General features: G+C 36.8%; 3 protein-coding genes across 5 annotated transcripts; all 3 read left to right on the top strand.

Annotated features, from left to right (window-relative positions):
• The first annotated feature begins 762 nt into the window (after positions 1–762).
• DND1 (Cyclic nucleotide-regulated ion channel family protein) lies at positions 763–4,374 on the top strand. The gene is made up of 8 exons (XM_008232614.3): positions 763–1,096; positions 1,202–1,844; positions 2,230–2,445; positions 2,538–2,860; positions 2,963–3,074; positions 3,176–3,412; positions 3,497–3,583; positions 3,675–4,374. Exons 1-8 carry the CDS (start codon positions 1,065–1,067, stop codon positions 4,161–4,163), a joined length of 2,139 nt encoding a protein of 712 aa, XP_008230836.3. The 5' UTR covers positions 763–1,064; the 3' UTR covers positions 4,164–4,374.
• A 1,136-nt stretch (positions 4,375–5,510) lies between these two features.
• On the top strand, positions 5,511–9,037 carry PTEN1 (Calcium/lipid-binding (CaLB) phosphatase). Of its 2 annotated transcripts, none has more exons than XM_008232613.3 (8): positions 5,511–6,019; positions 6,129–6,422; positions 6,548–6,724; positions 6,910–7,023; positions 7,275–7,463; positions 7,812–8,048; positions 8,293–8,394; positions 8,492–9,037. In XM_008232613.3, exons 2-8 carry the CDS (start codon positions 6,144–6,146, stop codon positions 8,630–8,632), a joined length of 1,239 nt encoding a protein of 412 aa, XP_008230835.1. In that variant the 5' UTR covers positions 5,511–6,019; positions 6,129–6,143; the 3' UTR covers positions 8,633–9,037. The 2 variants fall into 2 exon arrangements, with proteins under 2 accessions (XP_008230835.1, XP_008230834.1); XM_008232612.3 differs by having other exon boundaries at positions 5,512–6,019; positions 6,124–6,422.
• A 4,791-nt stretch (positions 9,038–13,828) lies between these two features.
• LOC103330069 (U-box domain-containing protein) lies at positions 13,829–20,175 on the top strand. 2 transcript variants are annotated; one of them, XM_008232611.2, is made up of 16 exons: positions 13,829–14,858; positions 15,416–15,620; positions 15,830–15,981; positions 16,076–16,349; positions 16,533–16,685; positions 17,122–17,325; positions 17,414–17,526; positions 17,609–17,723; positions 17,837–17,926; positions 18,030–18,233; positions 18,329–18,424; positions 18,554–18,676; positions 19,070–19,162; positions 19,291–19,455; positions 19,541–19,630; positions 19,719–20,175. In XM_008232611.2, exons 1-16 carry the CDS (start codon positions 14,029–14,031, stop codon positions 19,896–19,898), a joined length of 3,087 nt encoding a protein of 1,028 aa, XP_008230833.3. In that variant the 5' UTR covers positions 13,829–14,028; the 3' UTR covers positions 19,899–20,175. The 2 variants fall into 2 exon arrangements, with proteins under 2 accessions (XP_008230833.3, XP_088905825.1); XM_089049699.1 differs by lacking the exons at positions 15,830–15,981; positions 16,076–16,349; positions 16,533–16,685.
• The last annotated feature ends 2,697 nt before the right edge of the window (positions 20,176–22,872 follow it).

The raw sequence follows: 22,872 nt of genomic DNA, 5'->3' as shown, positions 1-22,872 counted from the left end.
CTTAAATCTTGAACATTTAAAAGAACAAGTTCTTAATTTAATCCAAATCTTTGTAGCCGGTTAAGAAGAGAAGGGAGTTAGGTCGATTAAAAGTAATCGAAAATTGTTGAATTTTAACAAAACTAAAAATGGTTTTGTAATTTGTAAACTTTCACGAATTCAATCCAATTGAAAACTTGTCTTAATTCATTCGACCTCAAGATTGTTACAAACAAAATTGTAAGGGTCCATGCATTATCCATATATTATAAAAATGCAAACTCCCATGAATGTATTAGTACAGAAAATCTATAACCAGAAAGTGAAAATGATGCTTATTAATTTCACGAGTGAGACTAACAAGGTCACTATAGTTGATTATTTCAAAATTTGGGATGCTTTGAATTTTAATTGGACACTTGCTTCCCTTCTTCTTTGGAAGGAAGTATTCATACTTTTTGCAAATCATATCCTGACACATATGCAAAAATAATTTATAAAAAGTACAAAAAGATAATCTCTACACACATCAAACTCTAATTGACAGAAAAGTAAAGTACGAGTTTTTACTTTTAAGGCAAGTATTTTTCGTTTTATTTTTTAATACAAAGCGATGTTTTTAACTTTGATATGCGACATGCAGTTTGGTGAAAAATCGATATGAACCGTAAAGTGTAACAGTGCAGTTGTTTTTCTTTACAAATTCATATGATTTTACAGTGTAACCTTAAAAAAACAAAACAAAAAAAAAAAAAAAAAGGTGGTGGTCCTGGAAATATCGGCGGTGATATGGATTGAACAGTCATGGACCCCATGCACAGTGAGAAAAGCCAGTTCACCACGTTCCCCCTTCCTCAACCCTCTTCATGTGCTAGCTGACACAATTCACAATTGAAGTTCTCTTCCTTCGTCTTCGTCTTCTTCTTCTTCTTCTTCTGTATATCCTCTTTTATATAACTCATCTCTTCCCTTCAAAACTCACTAAATAAATACGCCCCACTCACTCACTCACTGAATCTCTCACTAACTCGCTCAGCCAAACCTTCCCTCTCTCCCATGGTTGCCCTCTCTTCCTCACCATCGCCATGTCCTCCCACTTCTCCTTCTTCCTCTCCAGGTTCATCTACTAATTACTAATTACACCTCCATACATAATTACCTGCTTCATAGCTTAATTAATTTAGTTAATGAATTGCTTACGTGTACATGCATGTACATGCAGGTGGACCAGAGCTCTCCGGCGCCAGAGCTCTCGAGCCGACGACACCGACAACAGCAGCAACCTCAACAACATCGAAGACATCATCAACGCCCCAATCTCCAACTCCGTCGAGTGCTACGCCTGCACGCAGGTTGGGGTCCCAGTCTTCCACTCCACCAGCTGCGACGGGGCCCACCAGCTCCAATGGGAGGCCTCCGCCGGCTCTTCCCTAGTCCCCATCCAATCCCGTTCCGACCTCAAAAAGGGCCTCTCCCGCGGCCGCCCCGCTGGCCCCTTCGGCCATGTCCTCGACCCCCGCAGCAAGCGCGTGCAGAGGTGGAACCGCGCCTTCCTCCTCGCGCGTGGGATGGCGCTGGCAGTCGACCCGCTCTTCTTCTACGCGCTTTCCATCGGCAGGGGAGGGACCCCCTGCCTCTACATGGACGGCGGGCTGGCGGCCATCGTCACGGTGCTGCGCACGTGCGTGGACGCCGTGCACCTCTGCCACCTGTGGCTTCAGTTCCGGCTGGCGTACGTGTCGCGGGAGTCGCTCGTTGTCGGGTGCGGGAAGCTCGTGTGGGACCCACATGCCATCGCCTCCCACTACGTGCGGTCCCTCAAAGGCTTCTGGTTCGACGCCTTCGTTATCCTCCCCGTTCCCCAGGTGAGTGAGTCCCCCGTGCCTCTACCTTTGTCTTTGCCTTTCGTCATCTTCGAACACTCATGTCTTTTATCTAATTCCCAAATTGCCCTTGAGTCATTGCCCCTGTTTAATTAGAGATCAATTAATCAATGGATAAAATTCAATTTTGGTTTGGTGGTGTTGATAATTTTTGACTTGGGTTCAGAAGTGTTTATATACTCTCGCCACTTCCTTTCTGCCCTTTCCTTTCCTGTAAAATAATTTGTTGATCAGAAGTTACAAGGTTTGTTTTCTTGGTACCGAATTGCGGAGAAATTGGAATATTTTGGCTGAATAGTCTCTCTCTCCGCCTCTCTCTCTCTCTCTCTCTCTCTCTCTCTCTCTCTCTCTCTCTCTATTCTTGCAGGCTGTATTTTGGCTGGTACTTCCAAAATTGATCAGAGAAGAGAAGATTAAGGTGATAATGACCATTCTTCTCTTAATTTTTTTGTTCCAATTCCTCCCAAAAGTGTACCACAGCATCTGCTTGATGAGAAGAATGCAGAAGGTCACAGGCTACATTTTTGGCACCATTTGGTGGGGTTTTGGCCTCAATCTCATTGCCTACTTCATTGCCTCTCACGTAAGTAAAATGATCAAATTACACTCTTCATCTTAAATCTCTATTAGTTCTTGATGCTTGGTTAAAATTTCTCCTCCTTTTCATGCTTTCAGGTTGCCGGGGGGTGCTGGTATGTGCTCGCTATTCAGCGCGTAGCTTCATGCCTAAGGCAACATTGTGAATTGAGTGCCAACTGCAATCTCTCTTTGTCTTGCTCAGAGGAAGTTTGCTACCAATTTTTGTCACCGGCAGGCACGATGGGAAATCCTTGTGGAGGCAACACAACAGCAAGTGTGGTGAGAAAGCCCCCATTGTGCTTGGATGTCAATGGAACATTCAATTATGGAATCTATCAGTGGGCTCTCCCGGTCATATCTAGCAACTCACTGGCTATTAAGATCCTTTATCCCATCTTTTGGGGTCTAATGACTCTCAGGTATCTTGTTCAACAAGTAAACTTTTCAATTGGAGGTCTGCTTTGCTTCAAATTCTTGGACAATATATCTAATTGTGTCCCTTTTCTCTGTATCAATTGCAGCACCTTTGGCAATGATCTTGAACCTACAAGTCACTGGCTAGAAGTTATTTTCAGCATATGCATTGTGCTCAGTGGCTTACTTCTCTTCACTTTGTTGATTGGGAACATTCAGGTGACTTGCAATATCAATAATAACGTAACATTTTCTTTTTGGATGCTAAGATTTTTTAAGGCCAAGTCTGACTATGAGGACTTGACAATGGTGCAACAAAGGTATTTCTGCACGCGGTTATGGCAAAGAAGAGAAAAATGCAGCTGAGATGCAGAGACATGGAATGGTGGATGAGGCGAAGGCAGCTGCCATCCGGTTTGAGACGAAGAGTGCGCCATTATGAAAGGCATAGATGGGTTACAATGGGGGGAGAAGATGAGATGGACTTGATCAAAGACTTGCCTGAAGGGCTCCGAAGGGAAATTAAGCGCCACTTATGCCTAGACCTCATAAAAAAGGTAACAGGAAGTAGCATATTCATTCACAATTATATGATACACACAGAACATAATTCATAACTTGTATTATTTGATTATATGCAGGTTCCCCTGTTCCACAATTTGGATGATCTTATTCTTGACAACATTTGTGATCGAGTCAGGCCACTGGTTTTCTCTAAAGATGAAAAGGTACCAACTTCATCATCTGCATATAGTGATTCAATTTCTACCCTTTTCAATTTACATGTCAAATCACATCATTAACATCCAAGTAAAACAGATAATTAGAGAAGGAGACCCTGTTCCGAAGATGTTATTTATCGTGCGTGGACACATAAAGCGTAGCCAAGGCCTAAGCAAAGGCATGGTGGGAACCAATGTGCTTGAACCAGGAGGGTTTCTGGGGGATGAGCTGCTCTCCTGGTGCCTTCGCCGGCCATTCATAGACCGCTTGCCAGCCTCATCTGCCACGTTTGTTTGCCTTGAATCAACAGAAGCATTTGGCCTCAATGCAGATGATCTGAGATACATCACAGATCATTTCAGATACAAATTTGCCAATGAGAGGCTCAAAAGAACAGCAAGATACTACTCTTCCAATTGGAGAACTTGGGCTGCTGTGAACATACAATTCGCTTGGCGCCGCTACAGGCTGAGGACTAACAGAGGTCCTGTGATCCCTGTGGTGCAAAATGGAGGCACTGAGCAGAGGCTGTTGCAGTATGCTGCAATGTTCATGTCACTTAAGCCACATGACCACCTTGAATAATTAGCTTTATATAGCTAATACCCTATTTAGGCAAAAAAAAATCTTGTTTATGTAGAAGAATAAAATTATTTGGACCACATTTTCAGACAGTGTTCAAGACCATTTACTCTAGTTACACCCCAATTAAAGAATTGGTCTGAAAATGTGGTTCTATGTAGCATTAGTGTATGCAATTAAAAATTTTCTCTAATAATATCATCTTTAAATGGTAGTGTTTGATGTATCATGAATGAAATGACTGTCATCTCTAAACTATAAACAATTCGTTTAAGATTCTTATTATAATGGCTTATAACTCAAATAGTTAACAAATTTGTGATGAAGTTGGCTATCCAAAGGATAAAAACTTAGTTGCAAGTGCAACATGGATAATACTATTTTGCTATATTCAGTCAATAATGTTATTTCACGTGAAAGTATTATCACACATGTCATAGCATTATTGGTCAGATTACAAAATAGTGCTGTCCCCATTTTATGAAAGTCTTTCTCCTATCCAAGGACCCATCCACATTAATTTTCCGTCGTCTTTTTCCTTCTCCGGTCAGGCTTCACAAGTGTAACTAACTTGGTATTTGTACGACATGTTATCCTTTTAGCTGAGTAGTACATAAACAATAAAGTGGATGTCGTTTACTGAAGGGTAAAGATGTCCTCGTGTCGTAAGCGAATACAAGGCAAACATCACTGGTAAACAACATCATATGTTCTTTAGCTCTTTTGGAGATTGAGAGAAAAAAAAATGACACAGCAACTTTCCTCTTTGGTCCCACAAAAAACTACGGAGTTTCATGGAAAATACTAGGCTTACTACATTTTTGTACCACATTGTATACTCCTCTCTAATGAAGTAGATCTCATTATATTGATGAGCTCCACTTCTATTAGAGAGGTAGATACAATGCATATAAAAATGTGGTAAGTCTAGCATTATCCAAGTTTCATTGTCACGGTCATAGCGATTCACCCCTAATTTTCTTTACTTTCCATTTCATTGTGAAATTGCTTCAATTTAATGACTTATTATTTACAAACGACTCAAGATTATGCGGGCATGGAACGAGTACAATGCATTGACCAATTGACCAACTAGCGCCAATATAATGTTAGTAATATACAAAAAATGCATATTTGTGTGAAAAAAAAAATGGAAAAATTGTACAGATTTTAAATGAAACATTTAAAATTTTATGGGACACTATTCCTCCAATTGCAAGTCGTTACTTACTTATGGTCATATACAAATATTTTTCCTCATTCGAGATTTCGTTTTCTCCTTCTGTTTTCTTTTTTGGTGGGGATAATCTGCCAAAACAAATGTAAGCTCAACCTTACTAGGTTCAGAAACTAGTAGCCGTTATCAAATCCCAGCCAAACAGAGCCTAAGAATTTCAGTTAGGCCAGAAGAGTCCCCAGCGCCCAAAATTCCCGCCAATCCCAACGGTCATAATCAAAAGAGCCTCCTTTATGTCCCGATACATACACATTGCCCTAAGTTCTCGCCCAATTTTGCTCCAAATTTCATTTTAGCACAACAATTTTGTTCTAAATTTGGGGCTGAGAAACCCAGCCCCCATTTCCACTCCAAATTTAGCTCAACTTTCCAACCCCAGTCAGCTTCTCTCTGCCCCTATCTCTCTCTCCCTTTCTCAACCAACGAAAAATGGAGGTCATCATCGCATCCCAGCCACCTTGACCCCTACATTTTCTTTTTCCTTTCCCAAAAGCTCATCCTAGGGTTTCTTCCCCCAATCTTTCATTTTTGGGGGTTTTTCATTTTTTTGCCCTAGAATTTGCTTCAGCACTTGAAGACCCTTCAACCCAATTCATCACAAGCTTCATGTTCAGCTCTGCAGGTACTTATTTTGTGTGTGTGTGTGTGTGTGTGTGTGTGTGTGTGTTTAAGCAAGATTGGTAATTCTTTCGGTGGTTGCTGATGAATGGTGATTTGGTCACGTAGCATAGTACTCACAAGTAAAAATGGGGTTGAAGTTTTCAAGGCAAGTGCCTGGGAAGATGGAAAGCCTGACCATACAACACAAACTGATCAATTGTCTGAGTAAAAGCTTTTACATCCGTAACTTGGTGTCGAAGCAACGGAGGCGAATGCTTGTTGCTGGTTATGATCTTGACATGACCTACATCACGGATCGCATATTGGCAATGTCATTCCCTGCAGAACGAATGCGGGCAATGTATCGTAATCCACTCTGGCAGGTCAAGTCTGTGCTCGATATGAGACACGCAGATCATTATAAGGTACTGCACTTTTAATACAATAAATGCCCTCTTAATTTGTTTCTGTAGTTTTGGTTCCAGTATAAAAATTGAGAATTTTTCTTGTTAAATGTTTATCTTTCTGTGTGTGTGGGATGTTTTTGCAGATCTATAACCTTTGTATTGAAGAAAATTATGATCCGTCTCATTTTTATGGTCGCGTGGAGTGGTTTCCTTTTGATGACAATCATGTTCCACCTCTTGACATGATGAAGCTCTTCTGTGAAAATGTGGATTCATGGCTATCGCACAATCCAAAGAACATTGCTGTTATACACTGCATGGTACGGATATATAGTAAGCCAGAACATATCTAATTTCTTAAGAGGTTTTGTTAACTTTGTTCAAGTGTCATATTTATATGTATTCGTAGTTTCAAAATTTAAATGTCCTTAACCCTAATTGATCTGTTGTTGTTTAATATTAATCATAATGTTTGTGTTTTTTGATCAATACGATTTTGCTGCAGGCAGGCAAAGGTCGAACAGGCTTAATGGTATGTGCCTACCTAGTCTACTGTGGGATCTCAGCAGAGGAAGCTCTTGAATTGTATGCTCAAAGGCGGACCATAAATAATGAAGGAGTAAGTCATATTAGGTATAATACAAACAATTTCTGACAGAATGCTAGTATAACATAATCTGTATGTACAATAATTACCAAATTAGAAAGCATCCCTTCTCATCTTTAGTGACAGAATTAGAGTCTACGCGTTTCTTCCCGTTGAGAATTCTTGGAAGAAAAGGATGTGCAATTCCTTGCTGCCAATTTATCACTCTCTGATGATCATGTTTACACTAACAAGCACATTGTGGTTCATATCTACTCGAACAGGTCTCAATACCAAGCCAACGCCGTTATGTAGGATACTGGTCACATTGTCTTTCTTTTCATCCTGAAGTTGATGATGGACCTCCCTCTGTGAATTTACCTCCTCCATGTAGCAGAGAACTGCGAAGAATCCGATTTTATGACACAGTTAACATTGACAAAATCTTCTTTGTGGTCTTGGAGCTGCAAGAGGTATGCCATTTTTGCATGTTCTCATTACCTTGAATCTGCATGCTATGGTTTGCTTCAGCTCTTGATCAATGGTTACAAAATTTATCATTTCCTTTAAAGTTTGTGAAATTCTAATAACAATTGGATACTTATCAAGTTCTATGACCTCTGACCAAAAAAAAGAAAGTTCAAGTTCTATGACCAGTTACAAATCACAATGTACTATAATGTGGTTAGCTAGTCACCACTATTGAGCCAATCAGTTATAACCTTTTAGCATTGATCAATGAAAATGTCCTTTCTTAGCCATGTTATCTGTTTTTTCTTTTATGTCTACTGACAAGAAGCTTTTGAACCATGTGTTAACAGATTTCCGGTCAGATTTATCGTCCATCACTAGAAGTTGCTAGGAGCTCCTGCAAACAGATTAAGAAAGGATATCAGAGAACAAGCAGTCCTCGATATTATCTCTCTTTCATTGAAGGTGATGGGGCAGACAAGAAATCAGAACAAGAAGAGCCTCATGTTGTAGTTCAAATGGATACAGAAAGTTCCATCCTATACCAGAAGGCCTGTCTTGAATATTACTTTGATAAGCCTGTGCAGGTAAGGGATTGGTTCTTGCAGTTTTCATATATTGTGACATTTAAGAAGGAAACTAAAGAAGAAAACAATCTATTGTGGATGGTTCACAGTAAACTTTGTGGGGAAGGAATTATGAAATAGAATTTGAAGATCAAAACTTATTTGAAAGTTCACTTTTCCAATGATGTTATGTTTGTTTCTAAGTTTGTGAGCCTGTCCATTGTTTAATATACAATCTGAGAATGCATCATATTTGCTTGGAAAGGTAACTGGAGACATACGTGTCATATTTTATCAAAAAATGAATGGAGGGCGTCTCTTCTATGCTTGCTTTAACACAGCTTTCATCAGGAACAGCTTGCTACAGGTCTCAACTTCTTTCTCTTTGCAGCACTTTACTATAGTCCCGCATGTAAAATTAGAAATATGATTTCATCTTGTGTTGGTATTTTGAATCCCTACAGCTCACTGTGCCGGATTTGGATAAAATGGGGAAGAAAGGAAGATCGATATGTGGCCCTGCCTTCTGCTTGGAGTTGCTATTTGGTCCTGCCAATACTACACAATCATTCTTAAATACATCTGATAATCGTGATTTTCTATAAGTCTCAACACGGGATCGTTTAATAGGGGGAATGACTCTCATTCTGACTCACAAGCATTGATCCACTTGATAAAACCCTGCAGTGTTTCGGAACTGAAACAGTAGTCTACATACAAACAAAATCATTGTCCTCCTGCATTCTTGCCATCTAATTTTTCATTGGCAGAAAGAAAGCAATAGGAACAAGAAAAAGTTTTGTATCATAGTACTATCCAGAGCATTTTGCAGATGGTGATATATATATATATATATATATATATTAGTTCAGTTTGGCTTTCTTCTTTTCATTCTACTTATAGATTGACTTATGATCAATCAAATCAATCTGCAGCATTCTATCAACTTATGCTATGCATGTCACAGACAAATGGCCTAAGTAGAAGCATTTCTTCATAGAATTATAACTTGAGCATCAGTCTTCACTTCCTTTAGCTGTTGACAGACAAAAGGGCGACGTTTTTCAACCCAAGGTGAATCTGAAGCATCGTCATTGGTCCAACTCCACTTACCATCATAATAGAGTTTCCCAAATGGATCGATTACCATCTTGTCCAGCTTCGTCACCATTATCAGAACTCAGATGGCAAGCTCTACCTCTTACTAGTTACCTTGAACCATGTTGATAGTAACTCTTTTCAACTAATCATGCAAAAATCCAGAATCAATGTTCCTTATCTCCGGTTGGCCCTCGTAGAACTGCGGTCCCCACCTTGCCTGCAAAAATTTGTGCATTCAATTTGGTAGAATGAGATGAGAGATTAGTATTGAGAGAATCCCACAACACCAAAAGAATTGACAACAGAAATCATTTGCAACAGACTTGAAACAATCTAGTCACTGACCTTTATCGCAAGTTCTTGCAGAAGAGGTGTTGCCTTGAGAAACTTTAGAACCCACACGAGTTCATTGTCCTTGCTACTTTTTTCAGGCCCATGGACAACCAATTTCAGTTGCTTGAGGTTTCTAAATGTTGGTAAGCTTTCTGGTTGTTCCTTTACCTAAAAGAACATGAAAGTTATGGTTTTAAAAGGGATGCAAATATTGTCACGCAATATAACTATTTTGGAGCGTTAATAGCAGCTCTCTCATGCATTATCTAAAAATCAATCATCACTCACCAGATCATCCTCCAAGAGCAAATAAAGAGTCACGAGCTGAGGAGAGGATGCCAATCGGGTCAGTGCATGAGGGAATGCATTTTGTACCATGTGGTTATTAAAATATATTCTTGATAATCTTGGAGTTTTGATGGAAGAGATGTGATGAATATTTCCACTGTATTCAAGGGATGCATGATTTACTGCAGAAATCTTGATATTTGCTGGATCATTAAAACAGTTGAGCACTTTTAAATCATTTAAACGAATTGTTGGGCCATCAACAATCAGAGATGAGTCAATGCTGCAGCCAAGTAAGCTCAAGCTTTCAAGGAACAAACAAATAGAGAACATACTTGCCAGAAAAACTTCATCCACAGTGACCCTTTCCAGATAAAGAGTTCTTAATTGCATGAATCCGTCAAAATCAGGAGGAGGCCTTAGAACACATCCGCTCAACCTCAAATGCTTTAGAGTTGATGATGTGGCCAATTCTGATCAGAAAAAATAATAGTCGTTCATCCTCGAAGTACGAAATAAGTGAAGATCAAGCACTTCAACTCCCCTTAAAATTGCAAAACTAATCCATGCATTAAGGGTGTCAGCTGATTTAGCATCCGCTTTGAAAGAGTCTACCTTCTCACCACGGTACATGTTTCACAAAAATGTTAACTTTAGAATTTGGTGTGACATAATTTTTTCCAATAATGTTTGGAATATTGAATTCGAGGTCTCGTCTTGTTAGTATGTGATCCAACCAGAGCTGCCGGTGCCTCCACCGGCGGCAGATCATGCTTGTACCCGCTGCTTCTTTTATGGTTAAGAATGAAAGAACGCTTTCAGGAGGTTCATTCATCCAATCCTTGCTCTCAATCTCCGTTACCTATAAGAATATTCAAGAAAAGCTCAGCAAATATTACCCTTGATCATATATCCTAGAAGACATGATTAAGTGGTAAACATAGGTTTTGCACTTCCATTATTAGTAAGATTGACAGAAAAAACTTTGACATGCATCCAAAAACAGATAAAAGCATCAAAAGATTGATTCGGCACGAGTATGTTTTGCCATCTCTTCTTGAACCTTACCTTAGGTAATATTCCACTTCAGTCCATTGGCCTGAGATAGTTGAAATCTTGTGGACGAAAAGATTGAAGTTGCAGAAGATGCAGGTGTAAAAACAGAGTTTTAGTCGTTTAGAGAGAGGTTGGGATTTAGGAACACCTCTTCCTTTGATAAGAAAAACCCTTGCTGCATTACCCTAAGAGTGCATGGAGGTTTTGAGTTATGAATATATAGAGTCAAATTCAAGAATTTGATGATTTTGGGTATATCTAAAATTTAAACCACTAGATAAAATGCAAATTAATTTTGTTATAACATTTATTAGCCATAGAAAGCCATAATTATAACACTTAGTTACTGCATTAAGTAACATATAGAAGCTAAATTCTAACACTTATTTAGTTACTGAATCAAGTAAAGCAGAGGATCCAAATTCTAACACTTATTTAGTTCCTTCCTAATCATCAAAATCACCATCTTAATTATATTTCGTCCCTGTTGTTAACTTCCACCTCGATGTCGTCTGCCCACAGGAATACACGCTGACGTACGTATGGATGCACATCAACAGGAACGTTTATCTCCATATACGCCCCATGTGTTTTGAGTGCATCTTTAAATTCCTCGAAGTTTTGAGTTATAACCACCGGAGGAGGATCGTAGGGTGGATTTCGGGGATATCTGATGAAATCACTTCTTCCGGAACTTGCATTTTCAGCCTCAATGTTTTCCACGATGGCTAAGTAAGTTTCAGCTAAGAATGATCTAAGAACTTGGAATCTAATTGGCTTATCATCTCCAAAAGCCTCCCTAGCTTCATTCACTTCCTCTAGTGATGAAATCTCAACATTATGATATTTGCTCTGTTCCATTATTGGAAATTAAAGAAAAATAATTTATTTCTTCTTCTAGTATGAGCATCCACAATGAGGGGTGTATTTTCGGGAGTATAAAGCCACTTTTATATCCCCTTTACACCTCTGAGGGTTATAAATGTAGTTTTTGCTCCAATGGAAAATATGTAAATCTAAATATGTATAATTGATTTTTTTTTTGTCTTTATTTGTTTTTTGTTAAATTTTTATTTTGTGTTAACTTTATAAAATTAATTTTTTGTGTATTAGGTTAATTTTATTTTTTCAAACAAATAAACCTAAAAACATTTAAATTAGGAGAAGATATGATTTCATCTAAAAAAAAATATTAAAGCTGGCTGTTTTTGAAAATTAAAGTTGTTGGTCCAACAATATAGCCGTTTTGGGGGGGGGGGGAGATGACAACCAAAAAATGGGCCCAATATGAATTTTGGTCCAGCAACTTTTTTGCTGACTTTTCTCCACTTCATCTCATCTTTTCTTAGCTGAGTCCTAACTGCAAGAGATGTAAATAAAGATGCACATGTACATCTAAATTTTCATGGTGGTGATGCAAATTTACACTTGTTTACACCTCCCCATTGAAGATGATTCCGATCACAAAGAGTGTATATTTAATATACACCCTATTATATGCCCTCTATTGTGGATGCTCTAAGTGTTTGAGAAGAGAAGCTACTTTGTATTTGCATTTCATGCTTTTATGGTGCATGGATGGGTCATTGACATGCGATGAAGTTTTTTATTTGTCGTGAGATTCAAGCCATTGATAACATAAGGCTCATTACATTTGGATGTGTTCACCGTTGGATGACAAGAAATTCGACCACAAGTGATTTGGCATCTTGATCTAGAAGCATTGTTCTGCTGTTAGAGTTTGCCTACACAGCAAAAAGCCCAACAACATATTAACAACTGAGATTAAATTTGTAATCAAAAGAGTATTGGATATATAAAAGTATCAAGGACCTCATGGTTGTCACTTATGGTTAAATATCAAGTGGCTATAAGGTCAAAGCCATGTCTTAAAGCTTACTATCAAGGTTTGAGAAGTTGATATTGGCCATAACCAATACCAAATTTGCAAAGGACTCATTGGAATAGTTGTTTGGAGCAATTGTTTCTTTAAGAAAGGTTATGGTTTTGAATCCTAACATCCGTGTTGTGCGTATGAATTTAATATATTATCGCCTCCTCTAAATAAGAAAGATCATCAAATAAATAAAAAACACCAAATTTTGTAACTAAGCAAAATAATGACTCATACAAAAAAAGTATAAAATTGATGATGTGTATTTCACATCATTCAGGACTCAAATTTGGTATTCTTAGCATTACTTATAATAAAATATAGAATAAGCATATGTGGGGCAATGCTAGTTGGTCAAGAAGTGAGTCCGATCCTTTGCACTCAAGTTTGAATACCTTTTCTAGTACATTATATTAATTTAAATTATCACTTGTATAAAAAAATATATATAATAAGATTTTTAATTCGAGAATTCAATAAAAGTCCAAATCCGTTAACTTAACAAGTAGAAAATAGAGTCTTTTTTTCTTCCAATGAAATAGAGTTTGATCGAAATCCAATAATAATTGGATGTGACTCAATGTAATATATAGTTGCTTATTGTATAAATTAAAAAGTAAATATATACAATAAAATAAGGAAATTACTGATCAGTTATTCGGTCGGATCATTATTGAGTATGGTTTGGTCTGAAAGTTGAGTTCAATGATCTGACAAAAAAAAAAAAAGAATAATACTAATCTTACTACATTTTTTATACCACATGATGTGGTAATTGATGTGTACATACCACATCATGTAAAATATTAGTTTTATTTTTCTAATTTTATTTATTAAAATACACTTCATTCATTTAATTGATGTGACATATGATATGGACATACCACATCATGTGATAAATGTAGCATTACTAAAAAAAAAAAAATGCAATACAATTATGAATGGATTCGGATTAGGTTGACCCGCCCCGAATTCAATCCTTTACATAGTGCTACGAAAAAACAACCGGGTCCAGAGGTGAACCGGTACCGGTTTACCGAGCTATTGCTACTTCTCTTCCAAGTTCATGTTTTGGTCGGACTAAGTTTGTTCTGCCTAAAGTAACTCCTAAGTCGTCCCAAATTGTTCTAAGTCGCAGACCATCAAAACCTCTGTGTTGTTGTTTCACAATGGCCCCTGCTCCCATCTGTTTCTCTCACTAAAAACTCTAGCTTGTTCTTCCATCATCACAATAAAGCCAAAATCCAGATACCCATCTGTTTGTTTCTCGGGAAAATTCCACAGGGAGAGAGCCCAGATTGGTATATCTTCCATTCTAGAGAAGAAAAAATGGCGACGCCGAAACCCCAGAGGTCCCGGGAGGAGTTGGAGGACATAGTCCTCCGGAAAATCTTTCTCGTATCGCTGACCGATTCCTCCGAATCCGATTCCCGAATCGTTTACTTGGAGATGACTGCAGCAGAGATTATGAGCGAGGGCAAAGAGTTGAGGCTCACTCGGGACCTCATGGAATCGATTCTAATTGATCGGCTTTCGGGCGATTTTGCCTCTGCTGAACCGCCTTTCCAGTACCTCATCGGGTGCTACAAACGGGCTTATGACGAGGGTAAGAAGATCGCTGCAATGAAAGATAAGAACTTGAGGTCTGAATTGGAATCTGTGGTTAGACAAGCCAAGAAGCTATCGGTTTCGTATTGTAGGATTCATTTGGGGAACCCGGATTCGTTTTCCAACCCGAATAAGTCAAATGCGTCGCCTTTATTGCCCTTGATTTTTTCAGAGGGTGGGGGCTCAGTTGATGGGTTTGGAGTTAGTGGTAGTGGTGGGGGAATCCAGTGCCCACCTGGGTTTTTGGATGAGTTCTTCACGGACCCCGATTTCGATAGCTTGGACCCAATTTTGAAAGGGTTGTATGAGGAACTTAGGGAGATTGTGCTTAAGGTTTCTGCCCTCGGAAACTTCCAGCAGCCATTGAGGGCTCTGTATTTTTTGGTTAAGTTACCAGTTGGTGCAAGGTCTCTTGTCAATCACCCTTGGTGGATTCCCAAAGGGGTATACTTGAATGGGCGAGTTATTGAAAGGACTAGCATTTTAGGTCCTTTCTTCCATGTCAGTGCTCTGCCGGATCATCCAATTTTCAAGAGCCAGCCTGATGTCGGGTGAGCGAATTATTGTGTTTATTGTTTGCATGTTTGTAGATGGTGCTCGTGCTTTTGTGGGGCGATTGTTTGCATTTTGTTGTTGTTGTTGTTGTTGTTATGTTCTTTCCTTGGTTGGTGGTATATTAATATAGGAAAATAACAGAATCAAAATCTTGTATGCTGTGTTGTTTACTATTTTTTAGACCGTAGAAGACTGAGGCTCCCTTCAGTTGAACCTAATGTATCTGTTTGGCTTGTTAAACTTACTTTTCTCCTTTTAAAGAGAAAAACAAGCAAGTAAGCATAGGAGTCAATTTGCTTGTCTGCCTTCGCCCCTTCTCAAGTTTGGTACTGTGGTTAGTGAATTAATTTGTCTTTGGTTGATTAAAAGAAACTGAACCATTTATGAAATTGGTAGATCTATCATGGATCATCTATGTGCATATTGTTTCCTTTGACATTGCATTCTATACTCTCCTTCTTTTTGAGTTAGTAGTTCCTTTTTTTTCTTCTCTTTATTGTTAAATGGGAAAGGTTTCTTAATGCATTGGTTCTCTATTGAATGATTACACCAGGCAGCAGTGCTTTTCAGAAGCTTCAACTCGGCGACCAGCTGATCTGCTCTCTTCATTCACCACAATTAAGACAGTCATGAATAATTTATATGATGGCCTTGCCGAAGTTCTTCTCTTACTTCTGAAAAATGCAGACACCCGTGAGAACGTTCTTGAGTATCTTGCAGAGGTGATCAATAAAAACTCATCAAGGGCTCATATTCAGGTATTTCCTTTGATCATTTGAGGTGAAAATAATGATGTTGCTTGTGACAAGATTGTTACTATGGCCAGTAAAACTACAAGCGAAACAATTATTTATTTTTTGGTCTTGCTTGAAACCTTTTCCTAGTGATTTATCTTGTCAATTTTTAGTAAGAATTTTTTTGGATTCGTATGTTATAAACATTTAGTCATTTGTAACTATGGTCACAGGTGGATCCTCTTTCATGTGCAAGTTCAGGCATGTTTGTCAATCTCAGTGCTGTCATGCTTCGTCTTTGTGAGCCATTTTTAGATGCAAACTTAACAAAAAGGGACAAAATTGATGCAAAATATGTATTTTACAGTAACCGTCTGGAGTTAAGGTGAGGACTTCTTGATTAGCAGACATATATTTTCTCTTCTGATCTCTTGTCAAGATTTTGCAAATGCTAACCATTGTTTATGGGCCTATATTAGAGGGTTGACTGCGCTACATGCATCATCTGAAGAAGTTACTGAATGGATTAACAAAGATAATATGGGGAATCCTGATGGCTCTAGACACAATGGTGATGGTGAAAATCGCCTTTTACAATCTCAAGAAGCCACCAGTTCCGGAAATAGTGTCAACGTGAACCCAAGCAATGAAAAAGCTAAATATTCATTTATTTGTGAATGCTTCTTCATGACTGCAAGGGTGCTCAATCTGGGTTTGCTGAAAGCATTTTCTGACTTTAAACATTTAGTACAGGTAATTGGGGTGTGATTTTTATATTGGCAGACATCCAGTACAACACCACGTTTAGTAACATCTTATTGCGTGCTATTTCATGATTTAGGCAATTGGTGTACTTCATGAACTTTGTTTTTCTTTACAAATTGTTATATGTAAATGATGGGTGGAAAACTTATATGTTAAAAATACTTAATCCAGGATATTTCAAGGTCTGAAGAGACTCTCTCCACACTCAAAAACATGCAAGGCCAGTCATCTTCTCCACAGTTGGAGATGGATATAGCTCGCCTTGAGAAAGAAATAGAGTTGTATTCACAGGAAAAGCTTTGTTATGAAGCTCAGATACTAAGGGTATGTCCGAACTCTGTGCGTGCATTTGTGTTTGTGTGTGTGTGTGCATGTGCATATTGTGGGTCATGCACTTTTTTTGGGAGGTAAGTTCTTGTGGGGTTATACTTGGTTTTCCTAACCTTTTAGACTTAACCCTGTCTTTATTTTTGCATGGGTGTTGAGGCATGGAGACCTATTAAGTGCTAATCATATTATAGTTGAATGATGGTTAGGTGTCCATTCTAGTCCTTTGCATTTGCATTATTTTTAAGGAAGCCTGTCTATGGTGGTTCTAGGCTCAGGTTGTTTTTAACGATTTAATGAAAGGATAAAAAATGCTTTCATCAATAAAATGTATCATATGCACTTTATTCATCTGATGTGTATGTTGGATTACCTTTTAGTAGCCTTATTTTGATTTCCATTACAGATCCTTAAATCTGATTCTTGTCTTCAGGATGGTACACTTATACAGAGTGCTCTTTCTTTCTACCGATTGATGGTGGTGTGGCTAGTTCGCTTGGTTGGCGGATTTAAAATGCCTCTGCCCTTAACTTGCCCTACGGAGTTTGCTTCTATGCCAGAGCATTTTGTGGAAGATGCCATGGAATTGCTTATATTTGCTTCCCGGATTCCCAAAGCTTTGGATGGTGTCTTGTTGGTAGGATTGTTACATTTATCCAAAAATATTCCCTTCATACTTCCTATATGCTTATCTTCATATTTTTAATTTTTTTTTTTCTGTGCAGGATGATTTTATGAACTTCATTATAATGTTCATGGCAAGTCCAGAATATATCAGGAACCCTTATCTAAGAGCAAAGATGGTTGAGGTCCTGAACTGCTGGATGCCTCGCAGAAGGTGGTTTAATGTCTCCATTTTATGTCACATCCTTTGATTTTGAAATGACAATTAGGCATTTATTTTTTCATTTCCTCTGCAGTGGATCATCTATTACTTCTACCCTATTTGAAGGGCACCAACTGTCTCTTGAGTATCTTGTGAGGAATCTCTTGAAGCTATACGTCGACATCGAGTTCACTGGTTCTCACACACAGGTGAGTGCTTTTATGTTCATGTGTATGTGATATTGAAGGACATGAATTTAAATTCACTTTGCATTATCATTTATCACCTTGTTGATTGGTGTGTTTGCTTTTCATTTGTGCAGTTCTATGACAAGTTTAACATCCGCCACAATATCGCTGAACTTCTTGAATATCTGTGGCAAGTCCCTAGTCATCAAAATGCTTGGAAACAGGTAGAGTAATTTCATTGAAAGACCTGTTACAAAATTTCTCTGTCACGATTCTAAGTTTTCTTTATACTTTCTGCACTCTGCACTAACTTTTATACTGTTCCAGATTGCTAGGGAAGAGGAGAAGGGCGTTTACTTGAATTTCTTAAACTTCTTGATCAATGATAGCATCTATCTGCTGGATGAAAGTCTTAACAAAATTCTTGAACTCAAAGAACTAGAAGCTGAGATGTCAAACACTGCAGAATGGGAACGCAGGCCTGCTCAAGAGAGGCAGGAGAGGACCCGCCTATTCCATTCTCAAGAGAATGTCAGTTTCATCTTCCCTCAGCCCAAACAACAACCACCGTAGTGTTATTTTCATGAATTAAGAGTAGCTAACCAAATCAATACTTGTGTTTATAGATTATCCGAATTGATATGAAGTTGGCAAATGAAGATGTGAGTATGCTGGCATTTACTACAGAACAGATTACAGCTCCTTTCCTACTTCCTGAGATGGTATAAACTCTCTCCTGATCTCTCTCACACATTCCTGCAGACACATGTTATCACTCTGAAATGATAGTTTTGTTACCAAATGAACAAGTAGTTCACGAGGTTTATCTTGTTATTTGGTTTTCTTTCCAGGTTGAAAGGGTGGCCAGCATGCTCAATTACTTTTTGTTGCAATTAGTAGGCCCTCAAAGAAAGTCTCTTAGTTTGAAAGACCCTGAGAAGTATGAATTCCGGCCAAAGCAATTACTTAAGCAGGTTGGCTTAAAATTTGTGAACTTATGTGTTTTGTGCTACCATTTATCAGGCTTGATGAAATAGTAATTGTGCTACCATTTCTAGTAATAGTCGTCTGGTCATCAGCCCATGCGTTTGGTAAAGCTGTTGGTGACACTGACACAGCTTGTGAAGTGTGAACTTTAATTTTCCACTTACGGCATCAAAATGAAATATGTAACACTGTTTTGCCTGGTTGATTTTTTGACCCGTACATCGCAATATTAATTTGCAATTGCATGGCATTGTTTTGTGTTAATAACTCTCTACTAATTAATTTTGTATGGAACTTATATATAATAAGCTGTTAGCCTGTTACTACACAGATTGAAGAACACCACTGACCACCTATTTTGTTTTTGAATTTATTTGAAGATTGTATACATATACGTTCATTTGGCGAAGGGTGATACAGAAAATATTTTTCCAGCTGCCATCTCAAAGGATGGTCGGTCGTACAATGAGCAGGTACTTAAGATGAGGCAAAGCTTTACTTTACTTCTGTGCAATTATTATTATTCTGGTTTCTAGTTGTCTTCCAAGAATATCACTATGTTTGAGTGGAAGCAAACTGATGTCATTGGATATTTCTCCAGTTGTTTAGTGCTGCAGCGGATGTCCTAAGGAGAATTGGAGAAGATGGGAGGGTCATACAGGAATTTATTGAGCTTGGTGCCAAAGCCAAAGTTGCTGCTTCTGAGGCCATGGACACTGAAGCTGTTCTCGGGGACATACCAGATGAATTCCTTGATCCAATTCAGGTATGTTTTTTGTGTTTGTGGGTAGGTAGGTAGGTAGGTTGGAACGCGGCTTTGATTATAAATATTTGTATTTCCTTTCATGCAGTACACTTTAATGAAGGATCCAGTTATCTTGCCTTCTTCAAGAATCACGGTAGACCGACCTGTCATCCAAAGGCATCTTCTTAGTGATAATGTACATCATCAACACTGCTAATTAACCTTGATCTTATGAAATGTATCTCCTATTGCGTGCTAATTTATGTACTTAATGTGATTTGCAGTCGGATCCGTTCAACCGCTCCCATCTTACGGCGGACATGCTGATACCAGACAATGAATTGAAGGGAAGAATACAAGAGTTCATTAGGTCCCAAGAATTGAAGAAGCGCGGGGAAGACCTAAGCATGCAGAGCAGCAAGGCAACCATACAGACCACAACTAGCGAAATGCTAATTGATTAGGAGGATATAAGGTTAATATAATAGGGGATGATTAAGATTATAGCCTTTGGTGGAAAGTAACAGTGGAGGAATTCTCCAATAGGTTATTGTAACTATAATATATTATAATCAATTAGCCCGCTAATGATCCTATATAATGTTCTACTTGTCTTGTAGATAAAACTATTGACTTATTCTTGATGCTCCTTTTGGTTTGCAAAAGATTTGATGGGAAATCATTTCCCATGCTTGGTAATGTTGGGAAAGTAATTAGAAAATATCATTTTATTTTCTTTTCCATGTTTGGTTTGCGTACGAATGAGAATCAAACTTTGTTTAGTTTTCCAATTATAAGCAAGTTAGAAATATAAAAGAAATAAAATTTAAAAAAAGAATATAGAGAGTCTTTGTTGTGGGATAAAATTGTAATTCTAAATTGTTAACGGAAACAAATTGGTCATGAAAATGGTGCATTTAATGCACACTTTAGTTTCCCATGGAAGGGAAAATGAAAGCAAGTGGGGTGGAGGGTTTCATTTGGAGCATGGCTTGGCTCCTTAAAATTGAGGAGGAGCTCTTCCTCTCAACAAATGAGAAAATGGCACTTGTAAAATTCCAAAATAATAATAATAATAATGTATTATAAAATAATTCTCACATATTATTGAATAAGAATAATATACGTTATAAAAATTATATTAAAATATTGTATAGGGGCCGATTAATATATACTTTGGATATGTTTAAACTAGCAAATTAATATCTATACAGTCCAAACTAATGCAACTTAGAGGGTCCTTTTTTCTTTTATTTATTTATTAAATAGTATAGCCCTTTTAAATATAGTGTATTCAAATAGTATAGCCGAACGGCTGTACTATGTTTTTCTTTTTGAAAAATAGTATAGCCAGGCGTGCTATACTTTTTTTTTGACACGTGGCGCATAATCACTAGAGGGTCCTTATTTTTTTAAACAAAAAAAAGTACAACCACACGGCTATACTCGTGTTTTTTCATTTTTTTAAAAGAAGACTTGTATTCACACGTGGCGCCTAAACGCTGGGGGTCCTCTTTTTTATATTAAAAATAGTATAGCCTAGGTTACACCCTTTAAGTAGCATAATATGTATTTCACTTTGTTAATTACTTTGATTAGTAATTAACTAAACCATTTAGTGATTATTTACTTAGTGAATATTGAAGGAAAAAAAGAAAAAGAAAAATTGAATTACTATTTATTAAGTAATATAATTCATCAAGTTAATTAAAGTATTTAATCATAATTAGTCATCAAATAAATAATAATTAAAATATAATTGCTAATTTAACTAATTAAATCAGGCAAATATATTATGTGGTTACTAAAAATCAAAATTTTAAAAATTAATTAACCTAAACATCCTAAGTTTATATATATTTTTTAAAATAAGACCTTTCCCAACGAAATTTTGACAGCACAGGTATTTTGGGTTGGGAAAACCTAATCCGGCAAATTTTGCAGGCATAGATCTATGCCGATGACATTTCATTGGGAGAAGTGTTCATTTTTTTTATTTTTTTTATTTTTTATGAATGTTTAATTTTAAAATATAAAATTAGTTTATTTACTTTTTCTTTTGGCCAACTTCCTTAATTTAATATATGTAATTAAGTAATATCTTATCCTCTTTGAATTACTTTAATAGTCGTATTGTACATGTTCGTATGTATTTCTAATGCTTAATACACATACTTTTTACAAAATTTTCATTAAGACACACAAAGTTCACGTATTATACAAATAATTCTCACATATTATTGAATAAGAATAATATATGTTACAAAAATTATATTAAAATATTATATAGTGGCCGATTAATATCTACTTTGGATATATTTAAACTAGCAACTTAATATCTACAAAGTAGAAACTAATGCAACTTGGAGGGTCCTTTTTTCTTTTATTTATTTATTAAATAGTGTAGCCCTTTTAAATATAGTGTATTTAAATAGTATAGCCGTGCGGCTGTACTATGCTTTTCTTTTTGAAAAACAGTACCGCCGAACGGCTATACTGGTTTGGGACATGTGGCTCCTACTCGCTGGAAGGTCCTTTTAAAAAAACAAAAACAAAAAAGGGTACAGCCGGACGGCTAGACTCTGTTTTTTAATTTTCTTTTAAAAACTAATAGTACAGCCGCACGGCTATACGTAGTTTTTAATTTTTTTCTTCTTATTTTTATGAAAAGGTAGGCTACACCCTTTAAGTAGCATAATATGTATTTCACTTTTTTAATTACTTCGATTAGTAATTAACTAAACCCTTTAGTGATTACTTACTTAGTGAATATTGAAGGAAAAAAAGAAAAAAGAACAATTGAATTACTATTTATTAAGTAATATAATTCATGAAGTTAATTAAAGTATTTAATCATAATTAGTCATTAAATAAATAATAATTAAAATATAATTGGTAATTTAACTAATTAAATCAGGCAAATATATTATGTGGTTACTAAAAATAAATTTTTTTTAAAATTAATTAACCTAAACATCCCAAATTTATATTTATTTTTTCAAAATAAGACCTTTACCGACAAAATTTAGTCAACATAGGTATTTTCGTCAGGAAAAATCTAATCCGGAAAATTTTGCTGCGTGTTCATGTTTTTTTTTTATAATAATAATTTTTTTATAATTTTTATAATTTTTGAATGTCTAATTTTAAATATATAAAATTAATTTATATACTTTTTCTTTTGGCCAACTTCCTTAATTTAATATATGTAATTAAGTAATATCTTATCCTTTTTGAATTACTTTAATAGTTGTATTGTACATGTTCGTACGTATTTCTATGCTTAATACACATACTTTTTACAAAATTTTCATTAAGACACACAAAGTTCATGTATTATACAAATAATTCTCACATATTATTGAATAAGAATAATATACGTTATAAAAATTATATTAAAATATTATATAGTGGCCGATTAATATCTACTTTGGATAT

The sequence above is a fragment of the Prunus mume genome, linkage group LG4, assembly GCF_029339155.1.
Source record: "Prunus mume cultivar Tortuosa linkage group LG4, ASM2933915v1, whole genome shotgun sequence".
Lineage (NCBI taxonomy): Eukaryota > Viridiplantae > Streptophyta > Magnoliopsida > Rosales > Rosaceae > Prunus > Prunus mume.
The sequence above is the reverse complement of the archived record's forward strand: the minus strand, read 5'-3'. Positions and strand labels throughout refer to the sequence as shown.

Coding starts and splice junctions, on each gene's coding strand:
- DND1 (XM_008232614.3), top strand. CDS start 1,065: ATGTCCTCCCACTTCTCCTTCTTCCTCTCCAG. Junction 1,097..1,201: donor TTCTCCTTCTTCCTCTCCAG/GTTCATCTACTA, acceptor ATGTACATGCAG/GTGGACCAGAGCTCTCCGGC. Junction 3,584..3,674: donor TTTTCTCTAAAGATGAAAAG/GTACCAACTTCA, acceptor CAAGTAAAACAG/ATAATTAGAGAAGGAGACCC.
- PTEN1 (XM_008232613.3), top strand. CDS start 6,144: ATGGGGTTGAAGTTTTCAAGGCAAGTGCCTGGGAAGATGGAAAGCCTG. Junction 6,423..6,547: donor GACACGCAGATCATTATAAG/GTACTGCACTTT, acceptor ATGTTTTTGCAG/ATCTATAACCTTTGTATTGA. Junction 8,395..8,491: donor TCAGGAACAGCTTGCTACAG/GTCTCAACTTCT, acceptor GAATCCCTACAG/CTCACTGTGCCGGATTTGGA.
- LOC103330069 (XM_008232611.2), top strand. CDS start 14,029: ATGGCGACGCCGAAACCCCAGAGGTCCCGGGAGGAGTTGGAGGACATA. Junction 16,686..17,121: donor ATGAAGCTCAGATACTAAGG/GTATGTCCGAAC, acceptor TCTTGTCTTCAG/GATGGTACACTTATACAGAG. Junction 19,163..19,290: donor GTCGGTCGTACAATGAGCAG/GTACTTAAGATG, acceptor ATATTTCTCCAG/TTGTTTAGTGCTGCAGCGGA.